This window comes from Ambystoma mexicanum, chromosome 10 (assembly GCF_040938575.1).
Source record: "Ambystoma mexicanum isolate Mex_15411 chromosome 10, UKY_AmexF1_1, whole genome shotgun sequence".
Classification (NCBI taxonomy): domain Eukaryota; kingdom Metazoa; phylum Chordata; class Amphibia; order Caudata; family Ambystomatidae; genus Ambystoma; species Ambystoma mexicanum.
The window spans coordinates 642860104-642874681 of record NC_090932.1 but is presented as its reverse complement, the minus strand read 5'-3'; the positions used below and the strand labels follow the sequence as shown (position 1 = coordinate 642874681).

Here is a 14578-nt window from a genome sequence, read left to right as displayed (position 1 = left end):
ACGGATGTTACAAAAGCTCATGCTCATAATGTCTTTTTCTTTTTTTTAAAGCTGAGTGAGCCCCTGTGGATTTATAGCAATAAGAAAGTGTCTTCTGTTTGTAACTGATCCCCACTTTTAGTCCTAACAACACAACCTGCAGTGTACAGAGTCTCACTGCTTCCTGGTAGAGCCCTAAACCATCCAAAATGGTGTCTTAAGATTTAGGCAAACCAAGTATCTGGCAGAGAGAGAATGTGAATACTGAAGTTAGTATGTTGATTTCATTAGAAAAACTGGCCTTTTTTCCTCATTGGTCTCCCCAGGACTTAACGCAAAAGAGATTATAGACCTTTCCCGTGGAAATGTCGCCATGATGGTTGGTGGCAAGCCTGATGACATCATCTTCACGTCTGGGGGAACAGAGGTAAGTCTGATCCCATCCCTCCCTAAAGAGGCCATGGCCCCTGTGCAGTGCCAACCCAACTCTAGCATATAAAACTCACAGCTGGGATTCAAAAAGCGGAACTTTGGAAAGTAGCAGTAGCCAGGGTGTAATTCCATTACTAATAAGTATAGACGTATGCTGGTAAATGGTTGTGCTCATAGGGATACCAGGTCAAACATACCAAAACATTGGGGAGTGTCAATGTGTTTGTGTTTTGGGAATGCCTTTAATGCAAAAACAGTAAATAGTGTGTTATTGTGGATGAAAAAGTGGATGTTTTGTTTTGTCATTTGGCTTCTGAGGGAGGGGATGGTGCGCAATCAACTTTGGCAATTCAGTCTCCAGAGACAGTGGACTGGGTCTGTTTGAGAGCCATTACATCCAGCACATACCATATGTTGATGCCAGGTTCATCTATCATGCCATTTCCTTCTATTTCAGTACAGCAGAACCTGTTTTATGAATTCTCTATCAGTTTGTTTCTTTTGCTGTGGCTGTCCCATCACTCTTGTTTCTCTGTGACTTTATCATCACTGTTCTCCCATAATGTTTAGAATTATCTTTCCTCACTGTCACCTACCAGGTGTGCTGGGGTCAGCCCTTAATGAGAGAAACCAATGTATTCTCTCTTTGACTGGAAACCTGGGCTTTTACAAGGCAGAAACAATATTTCTTGTTTATCATTTCTGGAAAACAGTTCCAATAGGCACCTTGGGTTTATGATATGATAGTTTTCTTTTTATAGCACCTATACACAATGTGTTTCGAAGCGCTTCAAGACAAGGGAGGGAACAAGGGAAAATACAATGACATTCTTACAGGCCATGAACATTAAGGATGTGAAATTAACTATTGTACTCGGCCTGACGACATTCCAGATAGTGCAAGAGCTAAGACATAGATAAGGAAGGGAGGGGGAGAGTGGGAAGGAAATTGAAACAGACAGGCGACAGGCGACTACTGTAATAGGCCTGACGACATTTCTGGTAGAGCTGGAGAAAAACAAAAGGTGAGGGAGAGGGGTGCAGAAAGAGAGGGGAGGAACAAAATAAGAGACTATCGTACTAGGCCTGACGACATTTCAGATAGTGCTGGAGGTGGGGAGGGAGGTGAAACAAGCAAGAGGAGGGGAGGAGGAGAGGAGACAGACAAGGTTGCTATCATACTAGGTCCAGGGACAATTCTGATAGAGTAAGTACATAGAAGAAAGTAAGGGAAGGAGGGGATGAGATATGGAAAGGGAGAGGAGGAGAGAACGGAGAGTAAGCAGTCAAAGAGTGGAGAAGCAAGAGGGGAGAGCGATTACAATTGCAGAAGTCAGTCGTAACACATAATGTTGCCAGGCGGTGATGGTGAAACCAGAATGTATCAGGACAGACTCCTGCAGAAGTAGGCTGGAGGTAGGGAGGGGGAGCAGGGTAGAAGAATCAAGGCCTGTGGGGACAGAGGTAGTAAACACATGTTGGTGCATGCTTACCTGCTGTCTGAGCAGGGGGTCGGGCCCTGGGTCCTTCTTGTCTGAACAGGTCCAAACAGCAATTGCCCTTTTCTTTGTCTGCCCTTCGCTTCGGACCCCCTTGATCTAAGAGTAGGAAGGAAGAGACAGGTCAAGAAGGTGGGTGGTGCTTAAGCCAGGCAACCTAGATCCACATGCACCTGCTCCCCCATCTACAAAGGAAAAGAGGCTGGGAGGGCTCTAAAAGAGCGGCAACCAGGAAAGCACCAGGTGGGCGGGGCTTGCTAAGTGGGGAAAAAGAGCAGCAACCAGGAAGGTACCAGGTGGGCGGAGCTTAGGCCATGTGACCTAGATCCACTTGCACCTGCTCCCCATCTTCAAAGGAAAAGAGGCTGGGAGGGCTCTAAAACAGCAGCAACCAGGAAGGCAGCAGATGGGCGGGGCTTGATAAGTGGGGAAAAAGAGCAGCAACCAGGAAGGCACCAGGTGGGCGTGGCTTGTGCCAGGTGACCTCGATCCACTTGCACCTTCTCCCCATTTGCCTGCTAAGGGGGGGGGGGGGAAAGAGCTACAACTCGATTGATTTTGTCTTTTTTTCTGATTTAAGAGATGTCACAAAGACCTGGGGAAAACATGATAAGACAAGTAAGGTAATGTTTTAGAACAATCTTCTAGGTGGCGATGACCCTCCTTAAACGGAATGAGAATTTTTGGGTTGCAAAGGGAATTTCTCTTTCTCCAAAACCTCTTTGTTTGAGTTGACTTTCTCGACTAGCCAGAGACTGGGGTGGCTGCTGAGGGGGGGCAAGCATCACTATCACTAGGCGGGGGAGCAGATGTAATTGCAGGATGTTTAGGTTGTATTGGAAAGGCCACTTTGAAGACACCCAAATCTATATCAGTACTCCCACTTCTAACATGATCTTTCGGAGCATATGTGAAAAACACGATCAGGCAAGTAACCTAATGTTTTAGACTAATGTTGTACAACTCCAGTCTTTATTTGGGGTTTCACAGCAAAAGGACCTTAATACGGCTCTTCGCAAGATCTAGAATCAAGGATATGTGAAGAAACACAGGATTCAGTCACTTCTTCCAAGGGAGGAGCCTTTCCTTGTGAGGGTAGGGCAGTGGGCCAGCTACGCAAAACCCTCCCTAGGGGTTGCAGCAAGAGGAACCTCACCAGGAGAGACTCCCCTGTCCCCTCTCCCTGGGAACAAGGACTACCATTCCGATGAGGAACTCCCTTCCCATTACCCTCAATAGACCCAGGGCGGCAATCACATTGAGAGAAAGCATGAAGAACCCCTTTCTATCTATTGTGATGCCTTAGACACTGACCAATTTCTATTGGATACTGGGACGAAAAAGATCAATCGAGTTATAACAAATGTAACTCAAGAATATAGTGGGATGAAGAAGACCAGTGGAGTTAAAATGAATATAAGCCAGAAACAGAAGGAGCACTCCCGGACTGAGGAGTGTTAAGGATTCTAACTTGGCGTCACACACCGGACCAGGACCTTCGCCCTCAGCCTTAGATGTAGCGCGCAATTTGAATGTTTTTCTTTAATTTCAACAAATTCAGATTGAGCCGATAACCGACCCGTCTCATACCCCATCTGCAAATACCCTGGGTCACAATGGACCATGAACCAGGCCAGTGGGTGGTAACACAATATTTATTTATTTAAATTTCAAAGAAAATCACACAATTTTTATATTGGGCAGCAATCACCAATGGGGTGATAATTGCAATGAAAACCACTGAAATACCCTTGGGTAACCTTCTACAAGAACATATCCAAAGCACAAATGAATAGGAGCCCTTCCCCCCCCCCCCCCACATTTCTGAGTGGATAGAAAGAAGCAGCAGGTAGTCCGGAATCTGTGGCAGCAAACGGAATCAAAGAGGCAAAAACTCTTTGCAATGGCCTATAATGACACTCAGATTTAAAAAAAATGATAAATTCTATGTGTAATTTAAATAATGAAGTACATATGTTTTATCACAGTCTCAGGGATGTCATATCTCTAGCAACTATAAGTTAAGGTATCACCAATGGCATACAGTTCAGAAAGCAGATTGAAATTGAAAACACAGTGCAGTCAAATCACACATGGAAAAGTTGCATTTTATTCTAGTTTGCAGTTTTATATGTCAAAAACGGTTTTTCAGAAAAACGGGTGAAATACTCTGAATTATGCAGTTTTTGGGCTCGGGATAGAGGCACATTACAGGGACAATATAGAAGTGAAAGGATGGCTATAGCTGAAAAATTGAATGAGATTTTCAAGGTGGAATGAGATTCAATTTTAGGAAAATAAAGCATTTAAAAAACGAAAATCGGTTTGGAAGGAAAGGAAAAGTTTTACTTACACAAGATTTAATGGCTAGAAAAGAGGAACACCACCTGTGAATATAAAAGTTACGCTGCAGTTGTAACCCTTCACTCAGTGTACCCCTTTTCTTTAGGGAACATTTATTTATTTAATCAAAATATTGCTAAGGAGTTGCAAGATGGGGTGAATGAAAGAAGGGCGCTAACACTAGAAAAACAAGGACGGGTGCACAGAGAATTAGAACAGTTTAGACAAGTAATCACGGTATGGATAGGAATACTTAGAAAATACGGCAAAGACAAAGGGGTCAATATGGGGTATGTTATGGGATGGGGAAATACTCACAATCAGTGCTGGAGTTTGCACTTTGGGACAGCCAACCGAATTCTGTACTCAAAAGGATCTGGTCACTGGATAGCGGGCTCTCCTGGCAAAATACAGCTAGGCAAAGGTCTGGTCACGGCACAGCGACACCTCAGCTGGATGGAGCGGGTAAGCAGGGCAAGCAGGCGGCACTGGAGAATCCCAAAGCGGGCTCAGCCACTTTTCCCCTTTCTCCCTGAAGTTAGTGGGATTTTGTTATGGGGTTTTAGTGCTGAAGCGTGATTCTGCCTGGATAGGAAGGCCTGGGGCAACTATTCCTTTTCTGGCAGTGGGGTCTGGAATCTTGCAGAGTGAAGGTGGAATATCTGGATATGCAGGTGCTGGAAAATTCAGAAGAGTGTCAGAGTTCTGTCAGGCTCCCTTATTTATAAAGCATGGTGACATCAGAGGATTATATGGTGGGGCAGGCTTAAGCTAGCACCTCTAACAACTGGATTGGGCAAGGGTGATTGTTACCGCCTTCTGGTCAGCTGGTTGGACTTTTGGAGACCTGACATCAGCTTTATGATGTGGGTTTACTATGTCCAGAACCTCCCACAGTTAATTTTGCCCCAACCCAGTTTTGACATACATGGCACATTTTTACAGTTGTGGCACCTTAACAAATTACATAGGCAGATTACATATTTTACTTGGAGCATGGGCGTCCAATTCTCACGTTTGTCAGACTTTGCTTCGCCTATCTAATAGTTTTTCCTCAGACTGTCAAATTCTCTGCCATTTCTGTTCCCAATATGGCAGTGAAGGCTACCACATCTTAAATTAAAAACCACAAAATTACATTTAAACTGTTAACTTTTTACATTCCTGCGAAGTCCTGTTGCAAAGATAAGTCTTTAAAAATGTTGTTAATAAAATAGTCCTTTGAGGCAAATGGTCAGCATTGTTCACCATATACGGGCATAGCTTACAAGGCTGCTCTTGAGTTGGCTTTGAAGCTCCCAGTAGAAGTTGCAGGGACATGTGATTTCCTTGTTCACATGTCCTTGTCCCAGAATCTCTATTGTAAGAGGCCTCAGCCCAGACAAAAGTCTGATGAGCCTCGGCTGTTTAGTGCTTTTGGTCCATTCAAAGTTTTCCAAGGTAGCAATTAGCACTCATATGTCCTATAATCTATTGTGGCTCCTTCTTCCGGGGGTTAGGCCACTCCTGTGGTCAGCCAACTGTCCCTTAAGACATGGCAGAAAACCTGTTTGGCTAGTTTTCAAAAGGCAGCCCATATCTTTATTTGTTATTTTATTTTTGCTCTGAATCAGAAGCAAGCCTGTTAGATAAAACATCCCATATATGTTTCCCAGCAACAACCCCTTCACATTGCTAGGCAAGAGCAGGGCCCTATCCAACATACACTTTAAAAACAGTGTGGTGAAGCCTGCTGGCATGTTCCTTTCAAAAGGTTCCATCTGAATTTCCCACGTTATTCTGCAGCCCCAGTCAGTTTCTCTTTTTCAGAAATCTGTTTGACACACATCCCCCTGAAATTGACATAGGCCCAGAGAGACAGGGTTTCTGTAAAGCATCGATTCTTTTGTAACTCAAAAGTCAAGCAATTTTCCTGCACGGCTGAAAGTGGGTTTCTTTTGATTTCTCAAATTTGGCTAACACAGCCTGTGATTCAGGAATAATGTTCTCTTCTGCTGAAGCACAATGTGAATATGGATGGGCATGGCAAAGTCTCACTGATAAAAGTAGTGTGATGAACGGGTGAAAATAGCGTCAGGACTGAATCATTTTTAATGTAAAATATTCCCTTTTCAATGGGAACTTTGTATCACACAGCCGAGCAGCGCTGCTTTTCAATTCGCTTCTTTTGGTGCACACAAGAACACACACTGGCACCTTTCTCGGTGTTCTCCCTGTTCAACTCGCCCATTAGATGTTTGGCAAGACGGTGCAGCCATCCTTTTGTCACTGCAAAATGCAGTTTTGATGCAATGGTGCTGCAAGGAGCCAGTGCAGCCATTTTGCTTTTGACTGCAGAAGCGCAGCTTGGTTATGGATGGGAATTCTGCTGAGTGGGTCAATGTAGCCCACAGGAGGAACTCCCTTTCCATCTCACTCAGAAATCTCCTAAGATCAAACCTATTGTTAGAAACCTCCAATATTTACTATTGTGATGCATCAACAGAAGAACCTACCAGGTACTGAGACGAGAAACTCCAGGGAGTAGTGAAGATGTATTTATTGTTTATTTATACAGTGCTTATACACAGGTGGAGTGCTTCAAGGTACCTGTTAGGTACTGCGACGAAGAAACCTAAAGGAGTCCTAACGATTATGACTCAGACACAGAGAAAGCTGTTACGCTCACCTGGCTCCCACAGAGGCGTCGATCTGAACTGGACAGCTGTGGTCTCCACCAATGTGACGCGTAGGGCCGAGATGACGGACTGGACTGGCCCACCTAGCTACATTTGCTTGGCCCGTAGGAATATTCTTCTGCAAATGGAGAAAGGGAATTAACCACCCGTGGAGTTGAGCGTAAATCCCCCTACCCCCTGTGGTTCTCCCCACAGATCACCTTTGATGTCCCCTCTTATAGTCTCACCTGATGGTTTTAAAAGATGAGCTCTCCATCCTGCATTAAGCGCAGGGGCGCGTTGATAACCAGTTGCTTCACTGGCTCGAAGGAATTGGTGAGTTCCAGAACAATATTGACTCCGAAAAGTATGTAGTTAGTAAGAGTTCACATGTCTGACTTTCACTCTTGTCCGATTCCTTGCAGTTTGCAGCTTGACCCCAGCGAAGAGTTCCTCGTGGTAGCTGACGAAGTGCAGGTAAGGATTTGGCTTATCCTACACAGTTCAATAAAATAAGGCCAGAATGTAACCTGTGGCTTGCTCCCTTATTCAGGTGTGGAGAGAAAATATGAAGTTCGGGGAATAATGCCTCCGGCGGTAAAATTAGGTAAGTCTATTGTGGTGAGAAGAGTTCCCCTTGTTTGTCCTTTCGTCTCACCTTGTTGTCCTTTCGTTCCCCTTAGGGGCCGGGGTTCGGCGAGGATGCAATGGAGACTATGCCGACCCGTGAAGAGGAATAATACCCCCGGCGGTAATCAGGTAAGTCTATGGGGGTAGTTACTATTGCCTCTGTTTATTCTCACCTTTGCTGTTCTTGTGTTCCCCTTAGGTGCCAGAGTGCGGCGGGAACGTGCAGAAGTATGCGGTGGATCGTGAGGATGCTGCGAAGGCCGGTGAGTTCAGCGCGGCGCTGCAGCAGGCGAGGCGGCGCGCGTAAAATGCTTCTTTCTTCCAGCTCGAAGGCGCGGTGGACCCGGAATTCAGGTAAGGATCGAAGGTTTTGCTCTTATTCTAACCTCTTCTTCTTCTGTTCCTCCCTTTTTCTAGGAGCTGCAGACTCGAGGCGGGCGTGGCAGAAGACTGGAGGCAGGCTTGCAGACATGGTGAGCGTTACGCTGCTCTTCGGCGTGCTTTAAATAGCCTCCAAAGTAGTCCCAGGTAAGTATTCCTCCCCAGCCCCACCCAAGTAAAAAATAGTCCCTAGGTAAAATAGTCCCTTCTAAGCCTCCTTTGGCTTGGAGCTCTGCAGCATGGTCTGCATCAGGTAGCTTGCAGCATGGTCTGCATCAGGTAAATTCTACTCTATGAGCCAGGCGCCATAGGCGCCAGGACTGACTCCATATGAGCCTGGCGCCATAGGACCGCACCCAAACAGCCCCTAGCAGGGGCTTTTGGGCTTGCTCAAAATAACTTGATGCCTGCTTCCGGGGTTGCTGGACCTGGTCTGGTTCCCCGGCGGTAGGCATCATGACAAAAGCACTGCTGAGAAGCAGAGGAATACCCAGAGCAGCATCATAAAAGAAGGAGGAGCAAGAGTGTCGGAGAGAAACCCAGCTGGAGCAAGAGTGTCGGAGAGAAACCCAGCTGGAGCAGGGAAGCTGGTAACCCGGAGACAACGCTGCTTTGCATGCCGGTGAGCTGCCGTAAGGAACATGTGTTTCAATTAGTATGCAGCAGAGACAGACTAACAAACCGTTGCCCAGAAGAGTCCCAAAAGGGACCTTCAAGAAAGCATAACCCAAGGAGGTCAGTACGGTGGAGTGCATGTGTTGCATTGCACCTGGAGAAAGAGACCCGTGGAGTGGTATCCTGTTGTGAGAAGTGCCAGGACGGGTATGGGAGAAGAAAGTCAGGAGGGGAAGGTGGAGAAACACCCTTTTCGTGCCGATACCATGCTGAAAGAAAGATACCACAGCACAAGCACCAGAGAGAGCATTCCTGTCAAGACACAGAGAGCTAGAGATAGTAAACGCCCACCCTCTGACGCAATCCTATTACAGTGAAGGTAACCTGGACAGCAGGAACCCCGGGAACACAGCACATGTAACGGGTGGCCTGACTATTCTCGTATCAGTACAGAAAACAAATATAATGATTCAGACAACCAGCCTACTTGTCCCAGTGAAGGGCTAAACCATAGGATCAGTGAGAGACACTCAGGCACCCCAGGTAGAAGCCAGACCCGCCACACTTAGTCCTTCAATGTCTACATCACTAAAATGCAACAATCAGGCAGCCAAGTGGGCCATCAACATAATGCGCTTTTACCTGGAATAAGACCACAATTGCACATTTGTACGCAGTCACTGGGAATCGGAAAATCAAGTCTCTAAGACATAAGCAACTGGAGGTCGAGAAAGCATCCAGCATTGCATTTCGCCCCACAAACCAAAAAGGACTTCTTGATGATGTTGAGTATCCAACTTTTCTTTTCGGTCGCCGGGGCCAAGTAAGGCAAGATATGGATCACATTCTCCTGGAACTCCAGCGACTTCTTCAACGCAGCGGCTTTCAAAATCCTGTCCTTATCCAGAGCGTCGCAAAGCTTCACAATGAGGGTCGGGCCAGAAGACTGATTCATGGATTTATTGGGGAGGAGGATTTGACTCTATAGTATTTGTCCAGGTATATCAGGTCTTCTTCCACCTCGAGATTGAGCAAAACAGGGAGCCAAGTAGAAACAAGGGTAACTGGGTCATTCTCGTTCCGCTCCCGTCGGCAGCCCAATTATCTGCAGTTGTTGTGTCCGGACCACCTTCTCCAGATATTCCAACCTGTTTTCTATTGCCAAATTCCCTTTGACAACCACGCTCATGTCCCACTGCGTCTGCTATGATATGATATTTTAATTATAGTGTGCCTACACACAAGTGTTTCAAGGCGCGACAAGGTAGGGGAGGGGAACAGGGGGGACAAGACAGCAATCTTACTAGGCCCAGTGACATTGAGATTGTGCAAGTGCAGGGGAGAGGAAAGGGGAAAAGTGCCGGGAGAAGGGGAGGAGGAGCAAGTGCAGGACATAGGATCTAAACATCGAAAACAAGAAGGGCCAGCAGGTGACAGTGCAAGGTTAAGTGCAGAACAGCAAGTGATAGATAGTGCAGGTAAGGGTAGGGGGACTGTAGGGTAACAGATACAGCCCTGAGTGCAGGGTTGCGAGGAGGCAGTGCAGGTGTGCAAGTGGGAGGGCAGGGACCTGGACCCGTGGTTCAGAGGGTAGTGAGGTAACCAGTGCAGTATCAGACAGGACATCATTAGAGAAGAGGAAGAAAGAAGGCAGAAGCAAAGAGGAACGTCTTGAGCTGCTTCTGGAACCGGGGATGGTTCTGCTCAAGTTTCAGCGAGGCAGGGAGGCTGTTCCAGAGGAACCAAGTGGAGAGTTTGCGCAAGTTGCTGACCCATTTCAGAGGTTTTCTTCTCCAAGGTGGCTGTCCTCGTCTCCAAATCGGCGGCTTTCGCATTCAGCATGTCGAATTTCCCTTCCAACCATGCTATAGACTGTTCGATTCTTCCCAGCGCAGCTATCACCAGATCCTGGGATGCCTGTTTTTCCTGACTCAGTTGCTTGCCCCTTGGTGAGAAAGTCAGTCACCTCTGCTATCTCCTTCTTACTGGACCTCCCGGAGGCCATCACTGCTGTTAGACTCGTTGCACAAGCAGAAAAGGGGCCCCATCGAGCCCAGATCGTAGCGCTGTTGCACATCTCAGGCAAATCGCATCTCTCCCCTACCACACCTCAATCTGGGCGATGCCACATTCCAAACCTGCTGCTCATACCGCTCCGAAGCTCCGCTTCGGTAACTTGCCCATCTCCTCGCAAACAGGTGTCTGCAGGTTCGGGCTTCTCGATAGTCGATATGCATCCCAGCGGGTGTCCCCCCAGGCCTGGGCGACAAGGGAGTGAGGGATAGCTCTCTTCCAAAACCTTTTGGTGTCACCGCAGTGGATTTCCCCCCACCAATGGACCCGGGCACTTCAGGCACCCGGCAAGGGTACACCCACCAGGCACCCCGGCCAAAGGGCCGGTATCTCAACCCCCAGATCCCAGATGTCCTGCTGTGCCCAAAGTTTGTCCACCTGTGCGCCGAAGCTTCCGACGGCCACCAAGCCGGTCTGCTGCCACCACCATTAAGTGGAGACGGCCGCATGGCGGACTGACTCCCCTCTGGGGCTGGAGCTACACAGAGGAGCGGCCATTTTCTTTGGGCTCTCGTGAGCCCCCCAAGAAGAACAGTTTTAATACATGCAAATTATGGCCAGGAGGATCTGTCAGCTCCGAGGAGCTGAAAACGCTCTCGATCCGCCCACATTGAGCTACAGTATTTAAGGGGAAAAAACACAAAATTAGAATGTTACAAATATCAAGTACATGTTAATCCCACGTTCCCCATTGGCTCCCACCTATAGAGAAATATAAGCACAATATACATTTAACAGGTCCTATTGGTTATTACATTACCGATGACCATCCTAAGTAGAGCCCCCTAAGAATGACCTAATTGGTGAGTCAGCAGAAAATGCTTCATCCTGTTTGTCAAAGTTATGCATGGAACATTTACTAAAATAGCATTCCCTCATTGGACAAAACAAGTACATGTAACTTCTGATGTGCAATCCCACCGAAAAGACCCAATCATGTAGTAGGTGTGAACAGTGAGGTCAACAAATTTGACACATCAATATCCTCTCCCATGAGCTCAGTGAATTTGGCAATCCCAGGCAGTTCTCAGGCCTTGTAGTGGTTAACGTGTGCAGCACTTTTTGCAACTCCCGTTTTAAAACATGTTGGTATCCCCATCACACATTTTTCTGGCTATCTCTTGGGAACCAGGTGGCTTTATAAAAAAACATAACTGAGGCACCACTCCTCATATTTATTTGTGCTATCAAGCTATCCTATTGCACACCGAGTTGTCCCATCACTACCTAGGGGGCATTATGACCACAATCTAGTTTTGACATTTTGGCAATGCCTTCACCCAAGGCTCCGTTCCCACCAAAATGTCTTTTGTGACTATTGTATTTTATCTATCGTCCAAAACACAAACCGTTATTCTACATTTCACTAAAAGCTTCCTGGGAACGGCTAAGCCTTGCAACAATAACTAATATCAGTCAGTCAAATAACTTTATTCGGTCGTACGACCATCAACGTACATCCTAGCAAAAACAATTCTAACATTACACTTCCATATTTACAGTCAAGAGAACAGGAAAGTTCCAGCATGCTGGGACACTGGTGGCAAAAATACAAAGGAGCAAATCATGACCCCTGTTAAATGGCTTGTGACGGATCTCTGAACTTAGATTCACTTGTCCGGTACCACAGTAGTTGCCGGATCGCCGAATGCCCAAGGGAATGAGGTTCGCACCAGATAAGGCATTGTTGGTAAGAAAGGGTTTGGGGGCGGCCACAGTGGCAGGTTCGGTGGACAGGCTGCCCGTAATACTACTATCAATGATAGTCCGGCCATGACACTTGAGTCTTCCCAATACTTCCCTGCCCATTTGTCCGTCCCTAAAGACTAATTTATTTATTTATTTTGTTCAGTTCAGAAAACTATACAACTTTTACATACATTCATACTATCTCACAATTAATTCATTACAATAAATACTCAAACATACATATTTTTATATTTCCATCAATCTTTGATTACTTAAAAAGAGTCATACTGTTCAGTTATCTAAAACTATTTTCCAAAACAGTTACAAGTGCTTTAAAGACTTTCAATTATAGGAGGAACAGTTTGCCATACCCTGTAAAGTGCGATGTAGACAGCTTCTGATTGCACATTCAAACACCATGTCCAAACATCTTCTGATTCCATATTATGGACAAAACGACCATAGTTCACCATATCGTGTTTTCGTCTTTCAGGGCAGCTTGTAACCACATGTCTCACAGTTTCTAACATGTCAAAATTTTGGCACATGGAGCCGTATCTGTCCTTTTCCATGATCTTCCATTGGTGACCAAAGGTGGATTTCACTGGGAGTTGATTGGTTCTCATTAGCAACCTCAATTTACAAACCCATGGATCTGGGCATCGTATTCGGTACCTGTGTGGTTTAAAGTACATATGTAAAATCCATTCAATGTATTTAAAGTTTTTAAGTTTGTACATGCGAATGAAATTCCTCTCCCAGTCATTTCTCTTGGCTTTAGCTTTAAACTCTCTTTTAATTGCAGGAACATATCCACACTGATTTGCTTTAGCTACCCATTGCAACTCTTGAAAATATTCACAGCAACTAGACACATATTTACACCTAGATTTAATAACATCAATTTTAGTAATATGTGTACCTATAATTTGTAATAGTTCACTTTCTGGGTGACACGCTGCTTTCGATGCTAATAACCCTCGCTGTTGTCTAACAATAGAACACAATGACTGGATGCCAAGTTCCACTCTAATATATTGGATGGGGCATGAACGAGGCACACCCAGAATAGTACGCCAAAATTGTCCTTCAATCCTATCTAGAAATGATAGATCGGTGATGGTAATGGCTTCAAGGCCGTAAAATAAAACCGGTGTAAACCATTGACGGTATAATGTCAATATCCCTTGCAGAGAGTATCATGCATAGTCTTTTACAAATTTGTTCACCATCATGGTGATTTGTTTAGCTCGTCCAACTTTATTCTCAATTAAGCAACGATAGCCAGTTTTACAATTGAAAGGAATTTCCAAATATTTATACTCCTGTGTATTCAACGTTACCCCATGATAGTTCAATTTTTACTTTATTAACTCTCTTACAAGAAAACAGCATAACCTGCGTTTTTTTAGGTTGATAGACAATCCATGTTCTTTCGCAAAGCTGCCAAGTTCTTCAAGCATGGCTTTCATCCCTCTAAAAGAATTGTCTATCATTACTAGATCATCCGCATATAACATGGCAGATATCATGATATTTTCAAATTTAGCTGGGCAACTGGGTTTAGCAGCCAGTCATCTAATCAGATCTTCTAAATAGAGGTTAAAAAAAGGGCAGCCAAAAGACATTACATTTTTTAGTGTTCCATTTAATGTTCGTGCCTTTATGATTGGTAGAGATGTTACTCGTACCGCTCAAAATCTTTATCATCTCAAACTATTTTTAATTTCGCACATATCATGGCATGATCGCTTTCACCATTATTTAGAACTTCAAAATCAGACACAATGTTAAGCAAATCAGTGTTCCACCATATATAATCAATCGTGGAACGTTTCTTTCCACATATCCATGTACATTTCCCAGGGGTATCACTTACAGTTCTCCCGTTTAGAAAGCTAAATCCCCACTCATCCATATACCTTTTCCATAGATTCCCCTGCGCATTGCATTGTTTACTCGCTGGGGTGTTAATAGTAGCTAAATTGTTGAAGTTAACTTTCATATTCATGGTACCACATTGTGCATTCATGTCCCCACCTAAAACAATCATCAAATTATTTGTATCGGACAACCAGCTTGTTATAATTTCGTCGATCGTGTCAAAATTGGCCATAGTTTTTACTCCTCCAGGCGGATCATAGACATTAATTACTAGACTGTTAACACCATGAGTTTTCTGTTTTGTACTTATTACTACCGCCAGTACATTGTCATTTGTACCAGAAGGCATAACTCTTTCTGAATCAAAGTCATGGCTAACTCCTATAATAAGGCCAC

The 14578-nt window shown here is 45.2% G+C and overlaps 1 protein-coding gene across 6 annotated transcripts in view; it reads left to right on the top strand.

Annotated features, from left to right (window-relative positions):
• SCLY (selenocysteine lyase) overlaps positions 1-14578 on the top strand; it is a 951200-nt gene that overhangs the window by 220203 nt on the left and 716419 nt on the right. For all 6 annotated transcript variants that reach the window (XM_069618226.1, XM_069618229.1, XM_069618227.1 and 3 more), the window contains one exon: positions 306-406. In XM_069618226.1, coding sequence (XP_069474327.1) covers positions 306-406 — 101 coding nt within the window. The remainder of the gene's footprint in view (positions 1-305; positions 407-14578) is intronic.